This window comes from Panthera tigris, chromosome B4, assembly GCF_018350195.1.
Source record: "Panthera tigris isolate Pti1 chromosome B4, P.tigris_Pti1_mat1.1, whole genome shotgun sequence".
In the NCBI taxonomy this organism is placed as follows: domain Eukaryota; kingdom Metazoa; phylum Chordata; class Mammalia; order Carnivora; family Felidae; genus Panthera; species Panthera tigris.
The window spans coordinates 92377999-92392023 of record NC_056666.1 but is presented as its reverse complement, the minus strand read 5'-3'; the positions used below and the strand labels follow the sequence as shown (position 1 = coordinate 92392023).

The window sequence follows — 14025 nt, the reverse complement described above, 5'->3', positions numbered from 1 at the left end:
TGAGTAGGAGAACTCTGGACAGAAACCATCTTTGGAGGGAAATATCAGGAATTTCACTTTCACTCACTCAATTTGATATTTAATGTGCTCTTACTATGTGTCACGTACCATTCTGGGATCTGGGGATTCTTTGGTAATCAAGACAAAATCCCTGACCTCATGGAGCTTACATTTTCATTCTGAGAGACAGATGATTTTTTAAAAAGATAATTTTAGGTAGTATCAATGCTGTGAGTTAAATAAAACCACAAATAACCTCCAAATCATGGGTGAGGTTGCTTTACTATCAGGACAGGCTATCAGGACAGGCACCTCTGCGGAGGTGACAATTTAAGAACTGACTAATGAGGTATGTGCCCAGGCAGAGATGAGCAGAGATTGTTTTCCTGTTTGAAGGAACAGTAAGTACAAGTGTGTAACAGTGAGAGTTTTGAAGACCAGTGTGACTGGGGCCTAAGAGGGAGGAGGAGAGGTAAGAAATGAGATTGGGAAGGGAGGGTGGGTGAGGTGTGGGGGCATGATTCTGATGGCCCGGGGAAGCCCTGGGAGGGTGTAAAGCCACACAGCAAATATCTGGTTTACATGATAAAATCACTCTGGCTATTCAGTGCAGAATGGGCTGTATGGGGTGGAGGGGGAAGGAGGCCAATGAGAAGACTTTAGCCTCAAAAACAGATTGCAAAGTCCATTAAATTATACCTGGGAACCCCATGTTACAAATATTGTAAGAGAGATTTCATTCAGGCCTTTTAAGCAGTAGCGATTCCAATTTGACAGAGATCTCAGATTCTGTGTATATATGTAGAAAAAGTAAATCAGAAGAACATTTTTCCTAAGTGATTCTTATAGTTAAAAAGGGAAGCAAGAGGAAGATTTGTGGTTTTGTTTTAGATCTTGATGTGAAAAACATGTATGTTTGTTGGATAAGACCCCAGGCCTCTCCACTTTGAAGCAGTAAGCTCTCTAATTACAGAAAAAGATACCAAAGGTCAGAAAGCATTGTTTTGAATATTGCATCAATAAATCCAAAGTAAATAAAGGCCACATTTACAAGAAATAATTAGGAAAGTTTGGAACTGTGTTTGATTTTACTGGTTCGCATTCTTCTAATAAGGAAAATTCTACAAGGACTTTTAAGATAGTGATACATTATCATTGTGGAAAATAGAAGATACCAGCTAAAAAGGAAATCAGTGGTGTTCCATCTACTGTTCAGGGCAGCCATATTGAATTTTTGAGTTCTTTAGGTGTATAGTGTATTTGTTTATTATGCTGTAGGTAAGATTAATCTATTTTTTCTCACTTGGCAATGAATTAACATATTTACATATCATTAAATATTATGATCTAATTTTTAATAGCAACGGGATATGCAACGTATAGTTATGCAGGCTGTTTATTGTTGAAAGCAATTTTTAAAAAATTAGATGCCTATAGTTATTAATTTTTCTGTTTTGAAAAAGTGCTGTAAAGAAATCCGTCCTTCAGCTACATTTTTGTTCATTTTATCTCTTTTTGTATAAATACTCTGCAAGTATTACTGTGTGACCAAAGAACACAAAATTTTAAGGCTTTTTCTATGTTTTGCCAGCAACCTGGGAATATTAAACTCCCAGGACTCTAGGAGAGTGCCGGTGTTTCCATAGTCTTGTCAGCATCAGTATTAAAAATAGTGTGTTTTTGACAAAAAAAATTTAATCTTTGTAATTTGGTAAGTGAAAAATTAGTGCCTTGGTGCTTTTAGTTTGAAACTATTTGATTACTAGTGAGGTAGGGTATTTGTGCTATTTGTAATTTGTCTATATGAATTGCTTATGTATATCCCTTTTCTACTTTTTAATTGCCTTTTTCTTACTACTTTTAAAGAAATATCTATGTAGCAATGGTCATTCATTGTCAATATATAGGTTGTATATTTTCCTCAAATTTGTGATTAAAATTTTTTTTAATGTTTATGTATTTTTATATAGCTAAATATATTTACCAATATTGTTTGTTAGGCATGTAAAATCTTCCTCACATGGAGGTTCCATAGATTTTTTTCATAATTTCTCCTACTGCTTTTGTGGTTATATTTTTTGTGTATTTAAAGATTTTACTTATATGTATACAGACACATATATGTATCTTTTTTTTTTTTTTAATCACTTAGAAAGAAAGTCGTGCTATAGCCCTCCTGACTTCTCCAGCTGCTGGTATGAAAACAGTTGATCCCTTGCCTTTGAGGGAAGATTCTGAAATCAGTATCCCCAGGCGTGCCGAGGTAGCTCTTCCAGTTTCAAAAATTCCAGAATATCCAGCAAACACACCTGGGCAGTCTCCTTCCCCACCCTGTGCTCCATCCTACTGGCATCCCTCTCGTCGAATTCAGGGCTCTCTCAGAGATCCAGAATTTCAGCATAATGGTAATCATTTTGGTTTTTATTTTTTGTCTTTTAAAACAAAAATGTTATCCTGATGGGTACAAAGGCTTAAGTATGTACTGTATGTTAAAACTTGTGTTTATTATCTAGGGTTTTTTAGTTAATGTAACACATTTCTTTAAATAGGAAAAGTCCCGGGGCGCCTGGGTGGCTCAGTCGATTAAGCGGCCGACTTCGGGGTCCGTGAGTTCAAGCCCCGCGTCGGGCTCTGTGCTGACAGCTTAGAGCCTGGAGCCTGCTTCGGATTCTGGGTCTCCCTCTCTCTGACCCTCCTTCATTCATGCTGTGTCTCTCTCTGTCTCAAAAATAAGTAAACGTTAAAAAAAAAATTTAAATAGGAAAAGTTCCATCTCATCTTTGGAACACCGAGCTGTGCGGCAACCCCAGTACTTTTGTAGCAGCGTGAGGTTTCCTCCAAGTTCTGTCCTTTCCACAATAGGCAGCCTACTAGATGCCAGTAGCACCGCTTCCCCTGGTGTGACAACTGAACGTGTCTTCAGACATTGCCAAACATTGCCTAGATGAGAATTCAAGGTCATAAATTGGTTTCCTTTAGTTTTATTAGGCATTGCTCTGCTCTTTTCTAGCTTCCACTTTTACTGTCGAAAAGTCTTAATGCTCTTATTTTATTAAAAAATGTTTTTAAATGTTTATTTATTTTTAAAAGAGAGAGAGAGAGAGAGAGAGAGAGAGTTAGTGGGGAAGGGGCAAAGAGAGAGGGAGACACAGAATCCAAAACAGGCTCCAGGCTCTGAGCTGTCAGCACAGAGCCCAACGCGGGGCTTGAACCCACAAACCATGAGATCATGACCTGAGCTGAAGTCGGACACTCAACCAACAGTGCCACCCAAGTGCCCCAGTGCTCTTTTTATTTTTGATCATTGTATATGGATTTTTTGCCCCCTGGCATCTTTGGGGATCTTCCTTTTACCCTTAATGCTCTGAAATTTTAAAGCAGGTATCTTCGTTTTGCTAGTACTCAGTCAACTTTTTCAGTCGGGGAGCCTGGTTCCTCACTTTCTTGAATTATTTCATCAGTAATTTCTTCCCCTCCATGTTCTGATTCCTGTTTCTCTGACACTCCTCTTATTCCAATGTTGGCCATGTTGAACATGATCTTATTATATTCTTATCTTACCTTTCCTATTTTCCATCTCTGTCTTTTTATTTTAATTTGAGAGGGTTACTATTTATTTTTCACCCCTTCTGCGTTTTAAGAAATTTTTGCTATATTTTTTAATTTCTAAGAATTTTTTAATTGTATATTCCTTTTATGTAGCATTCTGTTCTTATTTTATGGATGTTTTATCTTTTTGAAAATAAATAAATGATATATATAATTGCCCTGTTTTGAATATGGTACCCCCGCCCTCAGTTGAACCTGGTGTTCTTCAGTCAGAGCAGCTCTGATAAACCTTTAGAGAGGAAACCTCCATTCCTCTCTTGTGAGAAAGGTCAGTTACCCAGCCGTGGAAATATAAAGAAGGATTTGGCAGACTAATTGTTTTGTAAAAGACTTCAACCAGTTTCCTGGTTCAGGCTTATCTTCACTCCAACTTTCAGGGGTACTTAGTACTCCTAAACTTGAGCTAGGTTAGGAGAACAAATTGGTTGCTTCTTGGATTCTTTCTTCTGCTGACTTAGGATTCAGCTTAGGTATGATGGTAACAAACACACTGCTTGTCTAAGCTCTTTTTTTTTTTTTTTTTTTTTTTTTGAGAGGGAGAGAGAGCATGGAAGCAGGGGAGAGAGGGAGAGAGAGAATCTTAAACAGGCTTCACACAGCCTGAGAGCCTGACTCAGGGCTCAGTCTCACGATTGTAAGACCATGACCTGAGCCCAAATCAAGAGTCATACACTTAACCAACTGAGCCCTGCCGGTGTCTCATATACTCACTGCTTTTCTGTTTGCTTTCCCGTTTCCAAAATTTTGTTGTTTTCTTATCTTCATTTTTCTTGTCCTGTGGGTTTAATGTCATTCTTGTAAATGTGTGTTGTCCCATCTCCCATCTTTAAACAGAAGCCTACTGCATTTCTTTAAAGTTAGAATAGATCAATATTATTATTGAAAAGAATTCTAGAAGTTTTCCATTGCTTGTTTACATATTTGCTAAGCACGTTATAAATTGGTGAATGGCCCATTGATAATAATTTCTATCAAAGATATAAAATTAATAAAAGTTTTGACCATCTTTCACTAAGGTTTTCCTATAAACAAAATATACTGTTACATGGCTCTGAAGGATGATTTTTCTGCCTTTTTTTTTTTAAGTGGGAAAAGCAAGGATGAACAATTTCCAGCTGCCTCAGCATGAAGTCTTTAATGACGAAGGTATTTCAATAGTGAAATAACATCAGATCCAAGTATGAGGTTTTATTATATGGTAGTTGATAGTAGTATCATGATTTTAACATTGGGTTAGCACTTTATAGTTTACAAAGTACTTCTGCAGATATTATATCATTAGATCCATGAAACCCTGTGAGGGGGGATAAAGTTATCCCCATTTACAAATGAGTAAACTGGGACTTAAGTCTTGAAAAAAATTTTTAGGGCAAACAGATGATAAGAGAGTGTACCTTGCATCACACCTGAGGTCAGTACTCTTTCTTTTTTTCCATCCTGGCTGGCTGTGGGCTCAGGAATCCAGTCTAGCATTATATGTATCATTTTTTCCAAATGCTCAATTTTCAATTATCAATTATCAAAAGAAATATGATTAGGGCAAATGGACTTTTTTTCTTGTGTTGTATTCATTCTGAAAAATTCATTTGCTTCTAATAGTGGCAGCAGGAATTTTGAATTCCTGATGTGAGCAATCAAAGTTACTATTTTAACTCATTCTAGGATGTATGAAATTATTGAATTTATAAATTTTGGATTTGAAAATAAATTTGAATGAATACTTTATATAAGTTCACATAGGAACTGACTGAAGATTTTCACATTGAAGATTTTCTCTCCTCTTAACAAATTTGGGACTTTTTTCAGAATTCAGTGAGCCAGAAATCAAGTTATTATGTTTTGAAATATAAATATCCAGACACTTCGAATCCAGCTCTGTTTTCTTCTTAGTTGAAGAATAGCGTTTACAAATAATCTTGTAACATATTTGCTTACTCAGAATGAGGAATTTCTGTCCTAATGAAGGGTAGCATATTAAAGTCAAACATTAAGTGAGATTATTTAGGAAATGTGAACATTAAGTACTGTGTTAAGGTATGGCATTTTGTTTTTAAAAAGCTTAAAAAAGCTTTTTGCTCAGAAGAGCTGTGCTTTTTAAAGTAGGGCAAGACAGTATGATGATGAATTGTTTCCAAGTAATACTGAAATCACAGGCCATGTGTTTAGGTAATGTCATTGTGGGATTTCAGGAAGGAAACAATGCTCATTTGACACGAAAGTGTTTGATTTCTCAATATGGTAAACTTGGGAAATTGTGGTGAACTGTCTTGAAAATGTTAATCTCTTTTATTTTAATAATTTTTTCTGACAGAGTCAATATTGACATCACAAAGCCTGATGCTTTTAATTTTCTGTTCACGTTATAAAACATTGTGTTTATATTAGAGATACTTTCTGATTATGCTTTTTTCATTGCAGATGAAGACAGATTATCTGAGATTTCTGCTCGCTCCGCAGCTTCTAGTCTCCAGGCTTTTCAAACTCTGGCACGAGCTCAGAAAAGGAAGGAGAATTTCTGGGGCAAAACATAATTACCATATATCTAGTTGAGTTGCCTAACAATTTACGGAACCATTAGCATAATTTTTCCTTATTGCTTTACTATGTTAAGACTTTTAAAGTATTTGGATTTTTTCCCCACATTTCCTACTTAAAAAGAATTGTTTCAGTTTTCAATAGCCAATTCAGTTTCCTTGGAAAATTTTAACACTGGTTCATACAAATTCAACCTACAGAATTCTTTTGACACCTATCCCAAAGTACAAAGACATAGGTTTCTTCACATGTTCTAACTTTTGTATTAAGGGTAGCTGGTAAAATTGTGAATTTTACCTATCCAGAGGATATTCTAAAAAATAAAGTGAAGTAAAAATTAAGATCTAAATGTGAAGTATATGTTCCTTGATTATTGGCTCTGTGTATCTTTATAGTCTGTAGATGTCATAAGATGAATTTGTTCTTCCCGTAACTTTTGCTGTAGTATTTCTTTTTATTTTAGTACCTTCTGTATGTGGTTGCAGTGTTAAGGCAATTGTACTTTAAATTGAAAATATGAGCTGTATATATTTTTCTTATTTATGTAACAAAGTTTGCTGAGAGAATATGTATATTTTTGATCTTTGTGTGTATTCTATTTGTATAAGGACTTTGGCTTACATTTGAATAATGTCTCAATTTTGAAAAATTATTTGTATAATGGAGAGTTAAAACTTTGTAGACATTTTGAAATAAAAATTGATCAAGTATTTTAATTCTTTTTGTTTGAAGTGTTTCAAGTGTTTGGCTTCTTCAGAAAGTTATTACACATAATAAACAATTAGTAATAAACAATTACCTTTTAGAAACATTTTACTCATAACAAGTGAACTAAATGTTTTACTTCTTTTACAGCTGTCAAAATGCAACAAAACTGTGTTCACAATAATTTTGTATGAATATAGGAAAAATACAAGATTTCCAAGGCAGACTTATTTTCAAAAATTTAACACATACTTTTTGACTATTCCTTCATAGGACATGTTCTGTTTTCCTAGTCTTTACTTAATCTTGCAAATCATAATATATCTAACTTCCTAAAAAATATGAATTTCATAAATATGACATGTGATGTGTACAAGACTACATACATACAAGGTACCGAAGGTAAAATATATGAAATATTCATGCCCGTTGGTTAGAAAACAAATAAGCAGTTTGTTTTAAAGTACTTAATTTGGTCAAAAGAGCTTTTGCAAATCCTTGATTCACAATAAGTTTATTAAAGATCTTACATTATCAGGTTATAAATAATTGGGCATACACATGTTTGCCTACATCTCACTGACGTTTGTTGATAAAAAAAGTTTTTAAGGCACTGGAGATGGAAATAAAAGTTAGAAAGTAATGTGTAATTGGATTTTAGAACACAATCATTTGGATTCTATACACATGTACTGAGGCATATTAGCTGTAAAATAAAGTCGGAACATACTGTGTCTCTAGAAGCTTAGGGGTATCATCATCCTCTTCCTCTAAAGTTGGTTAGTTTGGTTGGTTAGGATAGAATTTTCAATGACTGATCACTGATCTACGGTAAAGAAAGGAATGACAGCTAGCTTGCAGGGAATGTGTAACACAGTGCATCTTACCCAAGGTACACATTGTAAAATATGGGTACATCTGTTGGAATAAGTCACACCACATGAACTTGCTCTGTCAGATGTTAGATGGATTAAGGTATGGTTCTGATGAGGCTGAGTTCATTACCCCGCTCTGGGTGACAATTTAGCATTGTAGTATACTGCTGATTGCCTCTTAAAAGCCCTACGCAGTGGCCCTGGGGAGAGAATAGTGTTGAGAGATTAGTCCTGTTTCGTCGCTTGTACTGAAAACAGCTTAAAGGATAGGCATTTGAGTTGGTGGGTAAGTAGTTTTAGTTGTGTGAGAAATATTCCATGAGATGTGCTGACATTTAGGAGTTGGCATTGTTAATTCAATTTTTAAATCAATTTTATTTTGGCATACTTTTATGTACAATAAACAGCGATCATTAAGAATTTACAGCTCAGTGAGTTTGGAAAGAACACATACCTCTGTGAAACCACCCTACAACCAAGATACGTTACTACGTTTCCATCGTCCTAAAAATTTCATTTCCCTCTGCAGTTCAATCCTTCCTTCCACCTCTTATCCCAAGGTGATTGCTAATCTGCTCTGTCAGGATGGTTTGTAAGAACTGTGTATAGATGGAGCCATCTTTTACATTGCTTTCACTCAGAGTGTTTTTAGAAGTCTTCTATGTTTTGATGTTTATGTTCCCTTTTAATCCCTTCACCCCTGGCGGACTTTTGGATTGTTTGCAGTTTGGGACCATAATGAATAAAGTTGCTGTTAATAGTTACAAGTTTTTGTGTGGATATATGCTTTCATTTCTCTGGAAAATAGGTAATTCGGTTTTTGTTCATCCTTCATATAACTTCTACTTTGAGTATACATGCAAATCAATATGTTAAACTGGTGGTTTGGCCTTTTTGTCAAAACTGGTACAAGCTAGACTGGGGAGCAAACATCAGAATCGCAATGGAAGGTTTTTCCAAAATGCACACACCTGTGCCTCTGTTCCTTCTCCCAGCTTCACCCCAGATGCTGAGATTCTCATGCGTCCCTGGTTGAGAACCCAGATAAAAATGCACAAATATGCATATATGGTAGGCTTTGGATGTTCATTTCTGGTATCACTTCTGGATCTCTTTGAAAGGAGTCTGAACTCCATATTAAGAACTTTTGAAAGCTGATTTTGAGGGTTAAGGAAAAAGAACATGAGAAATATGCTTAGTACATGGTAGGAAATGTTACCATGATATTTAAGCACAAATATCTTCATTTTTCAGATGGGAAAATGCTATTAGGTAAAATGACTGGGCCAAGACCTCATATCTGGTTAATTAAATCTAGGCATTCTTACTTGAAATCTACCTGTACTGCCTACTTTAGAGAGTTTATGTTAAAATTTTGAGTCCTACTGTGATCACTTCTCTCTCTGATTCATTTAGGAGTTACCTTTTCCATCTTAGAAGATCAATGAAGTGTCTACCTTTCTGGTCAAGAAAAAGGTATGAGGGCATTGAATTATTGTACAAATGGATTCAACCAGAATGAAAGTGAGTCAATATGCAAAGCAAGTTTGCCCTTCTATAGAGCAGGGGTGTGGTTGGCTACCCAGGATGCTCAAGGATGGAGTATCTACCTTTAGTTGTAGACACCCCAAAAATATTTATCCTGACTTCTGGAAGCTTATAAAAGGGACAAATCATCTAAAATGGAAAGTGATCCTAGAATCATTTACATTTGTTCTTGGAATATGTTTTTGCTCCTTTTACATGAATTGGTGATAGTCATGTTGGTGTTCTCAGAGCTCAGGCTTTGTTCAACTGACACCATTACTCACTTTCCCAAGATGAGTCAGTTGTGCAAAGGCTGCTCCAGGCAAAAGCACAGTCTCTATCCATTGGGCTAGAGTTGTGCTCCGCCAGGCCTGGTCACGTGAGAAGCCAACCTGCTCCTCTAGCTTACCTCATGGATGAAAAGCAGGCTGGGCTTATTATCTTCAGCTCTGTTCCAGTAGACTTCATGCCAATGGTGATCGTGCACTCTGATTTGACTGTACGGGTCTTTCTCCTAGGGTAAGTAGACACATAGAAAGACCCAGCCGTTTTTCTTCCTCTCAGGTTGAAAGCCAAGCTTCCTATAACCCTACTTCATGTTTCATTCCCCGCTTGGCCCTGCAAAGCTCACTAAGGACGGCAGCCTCTCTCAAGCAGAGGGCAGCTCCCCCATAGTACTACCCTTGCTTAATAAGGCAGGTAGGAGGGAAAGAGTAGTCATCCTAAAGGTGGTCTCACCTCTCTTTCACTAAATGCTCCATCCACTAGTCCCATCCATGGTTTCATTATGCTCCAAACCCATATCAGAGTGTGTCCTTGGACACTGAGTGAGAGATGAGAACTGAGGTGCCTTTGGAAGTCCGAGCATGAGGCCAACAGGTAGAGTGATGTTTAGGGAGACTACACCAATTTGAATCGCATTATGGGCAATCTAGGTAATATCGGAAAATTGTTCAGTTTCCCCCCCATTATTATCCACCCACTAGTACGTTGGAGCTGGCTTTGGGGCCAATTGTTAAATATTCAGAAATATTGTGAGTAGGTTGTTCGTTTGAATTGGCTCTGGGGGGAGTATTTATACCATGGAAATTAGCAAATGCTATAAATTAGGACTTCCTCCCCACTTACCCACTGGAGGCAGTTTCAAGCCCACCACTGCAACCACTACACCAGTCTCTGATTTTCTTTCCATATCATTTGCCTGATAGAAAGCAGTCTACTTCAGAAAGGAGAAGAGGCAGCCCAAGAGAAGTGGCTATAAACCATTCACACCTTCCTTAGTTAATAAAGACAAATACCACATGATTTCACTTATATGTAGAATTCAAGAAACAAAACAAATAGAAAAAGAGATAAAACAAGAAAACAGTCTTAAATACAGAGAACAAACCGGTGGTTGCTAGAGGGAAGGTAGTGGGGGGGGGGGGGGGGGGGGGGGGGGGGGGGGGGGGGGGATAAAGCAGATTAAGAATTTAAGAATACACTTATCTTGGGGCAACTGGGTGGCTCAGTTAAGCGTCTGACTTTGGCTCAGGTCGTGATCTCACGGTTGGTGAGTTTAAGCCCCGCATCGGGCTCTGTGCTGACAGTTCAGAGTCTGGATGGAGCCTGCTTTGGAGTCTGTGTCTCCCTCTCTCTCTGCTCCTCCCCCGCTCACGCTCTGTCTCTCAAAAATAAATAAACATTAAAAAAATTTAAAAAAAGAATACACTTATCATGATGAGCACTGAGAAATGTGTAGAATTGTTGAGTCATTATACAGCTGAAACTAATATAACACTGTATGTTAATTATACTCGAATAAAAAATAAAAATACTTTGGTTTGTTTCCTTTCTTGGCTGAAGTCCACGTAGAAAATAAAAATAAACAACAAATAGCAGATTATAGATTGTAGAGGCAGACTATGCATGTCCCGTCCATGGAACTACCCAGAGAAAGGGCCTGAGAGAATATATAATCTTCCACATGATTCTGATAGTCGGGTAGTTTAGGAGCCACTGGCTATGGCGTTATGGCAACCTATGGTTAAATTCCAACTCTAGCTTGAGCAAGCAAGCCAGTTAAACTTCTTTGACCCTGTGTTCCTCATCTGCAAGATTTAAGATTCCATGGCTTAAGGTCTCTAAAGATGTTTGATATCCCCTATTAAGATGTTCAAAACGTTCTGTTGTGTTGAAGGCAAATTTTCCTTAAAGTAATGGGGGTGGGGGGTGGACAGGCGTGTTTTAGAGAGGTTAAGTTTAAATCTAGAAAGGAGGGGGCAGTGTATCCTGAAATTGTGGCATCTGGCATCAAAGCCCTATCTGTGATGACCTACATTCAGTTCACACAGAGGCAGTTTAGCGCAGAGATGCTGGAATGATTTGTCTATTTCCGTTATGTGGTAAAGCAAGAAAGACTGACTACAGTCTTGTGACTCAGCAATTCTGGAAGGTGGAATCAATTACCTGAGCTATGCAAACTGTATTAGTGTAACCATGAATTAGAGATGTTATCAGGTATGAGTCAAACAATGCAGAGACAAAGGACCCACGATACTTACTGATGAAAGGAAAGATAGGCAAGGTTGGTCCGTAAATGAATACACCCGGCCAAAATCAAAGATTTCCTATGTTTGCTACGAGTTATTTTTTTTATTTAGAGATTGATGATATAAAACTCAGAGTTTTGTAATTTCAAGAAGAAAATATAAACTAACCTAAATGCCACACATTATGGGAAAACGTAGGAGCTTTACACTCATAAATTCAATTACAGTCAGAGCTTGGGCATGTTACTCAGGAAGATTTTGCCCACAATGAGTACCTTAGCATTTGATGTTCTTGTTAAAAAAAAATTATTCAGGTCAAAACAGTGAACTCTCTGGACAAAGAGAAAAAAGTGGAAAATAGGTTTGTATCACAACACACACTTTTTGGTTCCATAAAGAACAAACAACATCATAAGGTATGACTTGTAATTTTGTGAAGATGAAATATCCAGAGTGCTTTGCAAATTAGCATACTCTGGCATTACAAACACCCTAGCCTGATCATTTAAAATTAATTACTATGAAGGATAGCTGCTAAGACTTTAAAACATCATGGATCAATAACCTAAGAAGTTGTCACTTTCTTTCCTCATTCAGAATCAAAATGTGGGGGCCAGGAAAAGATATTTTATTCAGGTTTATTTTTATAATTGGAAGAAATATAAAAATACAGGGTACCAGAGACTAATATTCAACATGTACAGTTCTTTAGTCATTACTTAAATAATAATATAATAAAAATAAAATGTAGAAGCTGAATACGTGTGATTGGAGAAGCTTCTAGGAAAATATCTGATAACTCTTCCTTCTTTACAAATACAAGTGAATATGTTCATTCATTCATTCATTAAAATGCATGCAAAAGCTACACAGATTAAATTACACACATTAATCTTAGTGTCTTTTTAGGTAATAATCCATTTAAACATGTCATGGTTTACAATTTACAAAATAATCTACTAGACATTTAGCTATTTGTTTTTTGTTAATTCCATATAAGGAGAAAGATAATTTTCCACGTATGCTTTATGGATTTTCAAATTTTCAAATTTATTGGGCAACTAATTTCCACTTGCTTTTCTGTTAAGGGCAGCGTAGCCATCCAGCGAGTCTTCCCTTTTCCTGTGTCAGATGCCCTTTGTTAAACTCTCGTACCTAGTTGCTAACAGCAAAAAAGTCCCATCTCAGTTACTGGAAAATATGGTATGTGTGGTCTGTGTGTGTACACAAGTGTGTGTTTGCATGTGTGCTAATGATAACACCAGCACACTGCCGTGTTATTTATTGCCATTCGTTTTTGTTCATGAAGAGTAAAATAAAAATATAACAAATCTTGTATGGTTTTCTCTCTGCTGAACGAATCTGCTTTAAAGAACATTGGCTCTGGGACGCCTAGGTGGCTCAGTCGGTTGAACATCTGTCTCTTGATTTTGGCTCGGGTGGTGATCTCACGGTTATGGGATCAAGCCCTGCCTCAGGCTCTGTGCTGAGTGTAGAGCCTGCCTGAGATTCTCTCTCCCTCTCTCTCTCTCTCTTTCTCCCTCTGCCCCTCCCCGTGCACTCTCTCTCTCAAAAAAAAAAAAAAAGAACATTTGTCCTAGCTTTGTCTTCTGGTTTTCCATGGGTCCAGGGCACTGATTCTAGAGAATGCATCTTTTCCTTGGCTTCTGCAAGGCATCTCATCCAGAAATGGCAATGACATATGGTCAAATGTGGTAGAGTATGTTACCACATTTTTCTCTGGGCAAAGGAATCAGTCTCCCCAAGCCTTTCTACAATAGATTTTATTTAGCAAGCTGAAGACCAGAGAAGCTGGAAAAAAGAAACACCCATCAATGTTCATTGTAAACAGAGCTTTCACTCTGGGGTCAGATAATAGGAAGGCTGAATCTTGGTTCTACCTCTTGTTAGCTGTGTTATCCTGGGCCAGTTACCTAATTTCTCTGAGTTCTAGTTGATAGTATGTTAAATAGGGATCATAAACAGGGGTAGTGAGGGATATTATCCTTAATAATAGGGATAATAATAAGGTGTCTTAAATGTTTCTTGTGCAAATGAAATAATTTCATGCATGTGAAGCAACTTAATGCTGGCACAGAGTTAGAGTTCAATAATTGCAACCATCACTTATTTTCTATCTCATTTTCCAAAACTGCTCTATTTTAAGGCAGATGAAGGACATGGAGAGGAATAAAAATACTTTTAATTTAGTATTTTCAGAAATTTTAACTAGCTAGTGAGAC

General features: G+C 36.9%; 1 protein-coding gene across 2 annotated transcripts in view; it reads left to right on the top strand.

The window, feature by feature from the left end:
* Positions 1–6860, top strand: part of MDM1 (Mdm1 nuclear protein) — a 34048-nt gene extending 27188 nt beyond the window's left edge. For both annotated transcript variants that reach the window (XM_042992710.1, XM_042992711.1), the window contains 3 exons: positions 2153–2405; positions 4696–4755; positions 6028–6860. In XM_042992710.1, the coding sequence (XP_042848644.1) occupies positions 2153–2405; positions 4696–4755; positions 6028–6140 (426 nt within the window). In that variant the 3' untranslated portion in view covers positions 6141–6860. The remainder of the gene's footprint in view (positions 1–2152; positions 2406–4695; positions 4756–6027) is intronic.
* Positions 6861–14025: the final 7165 nt, after the last annotated feature.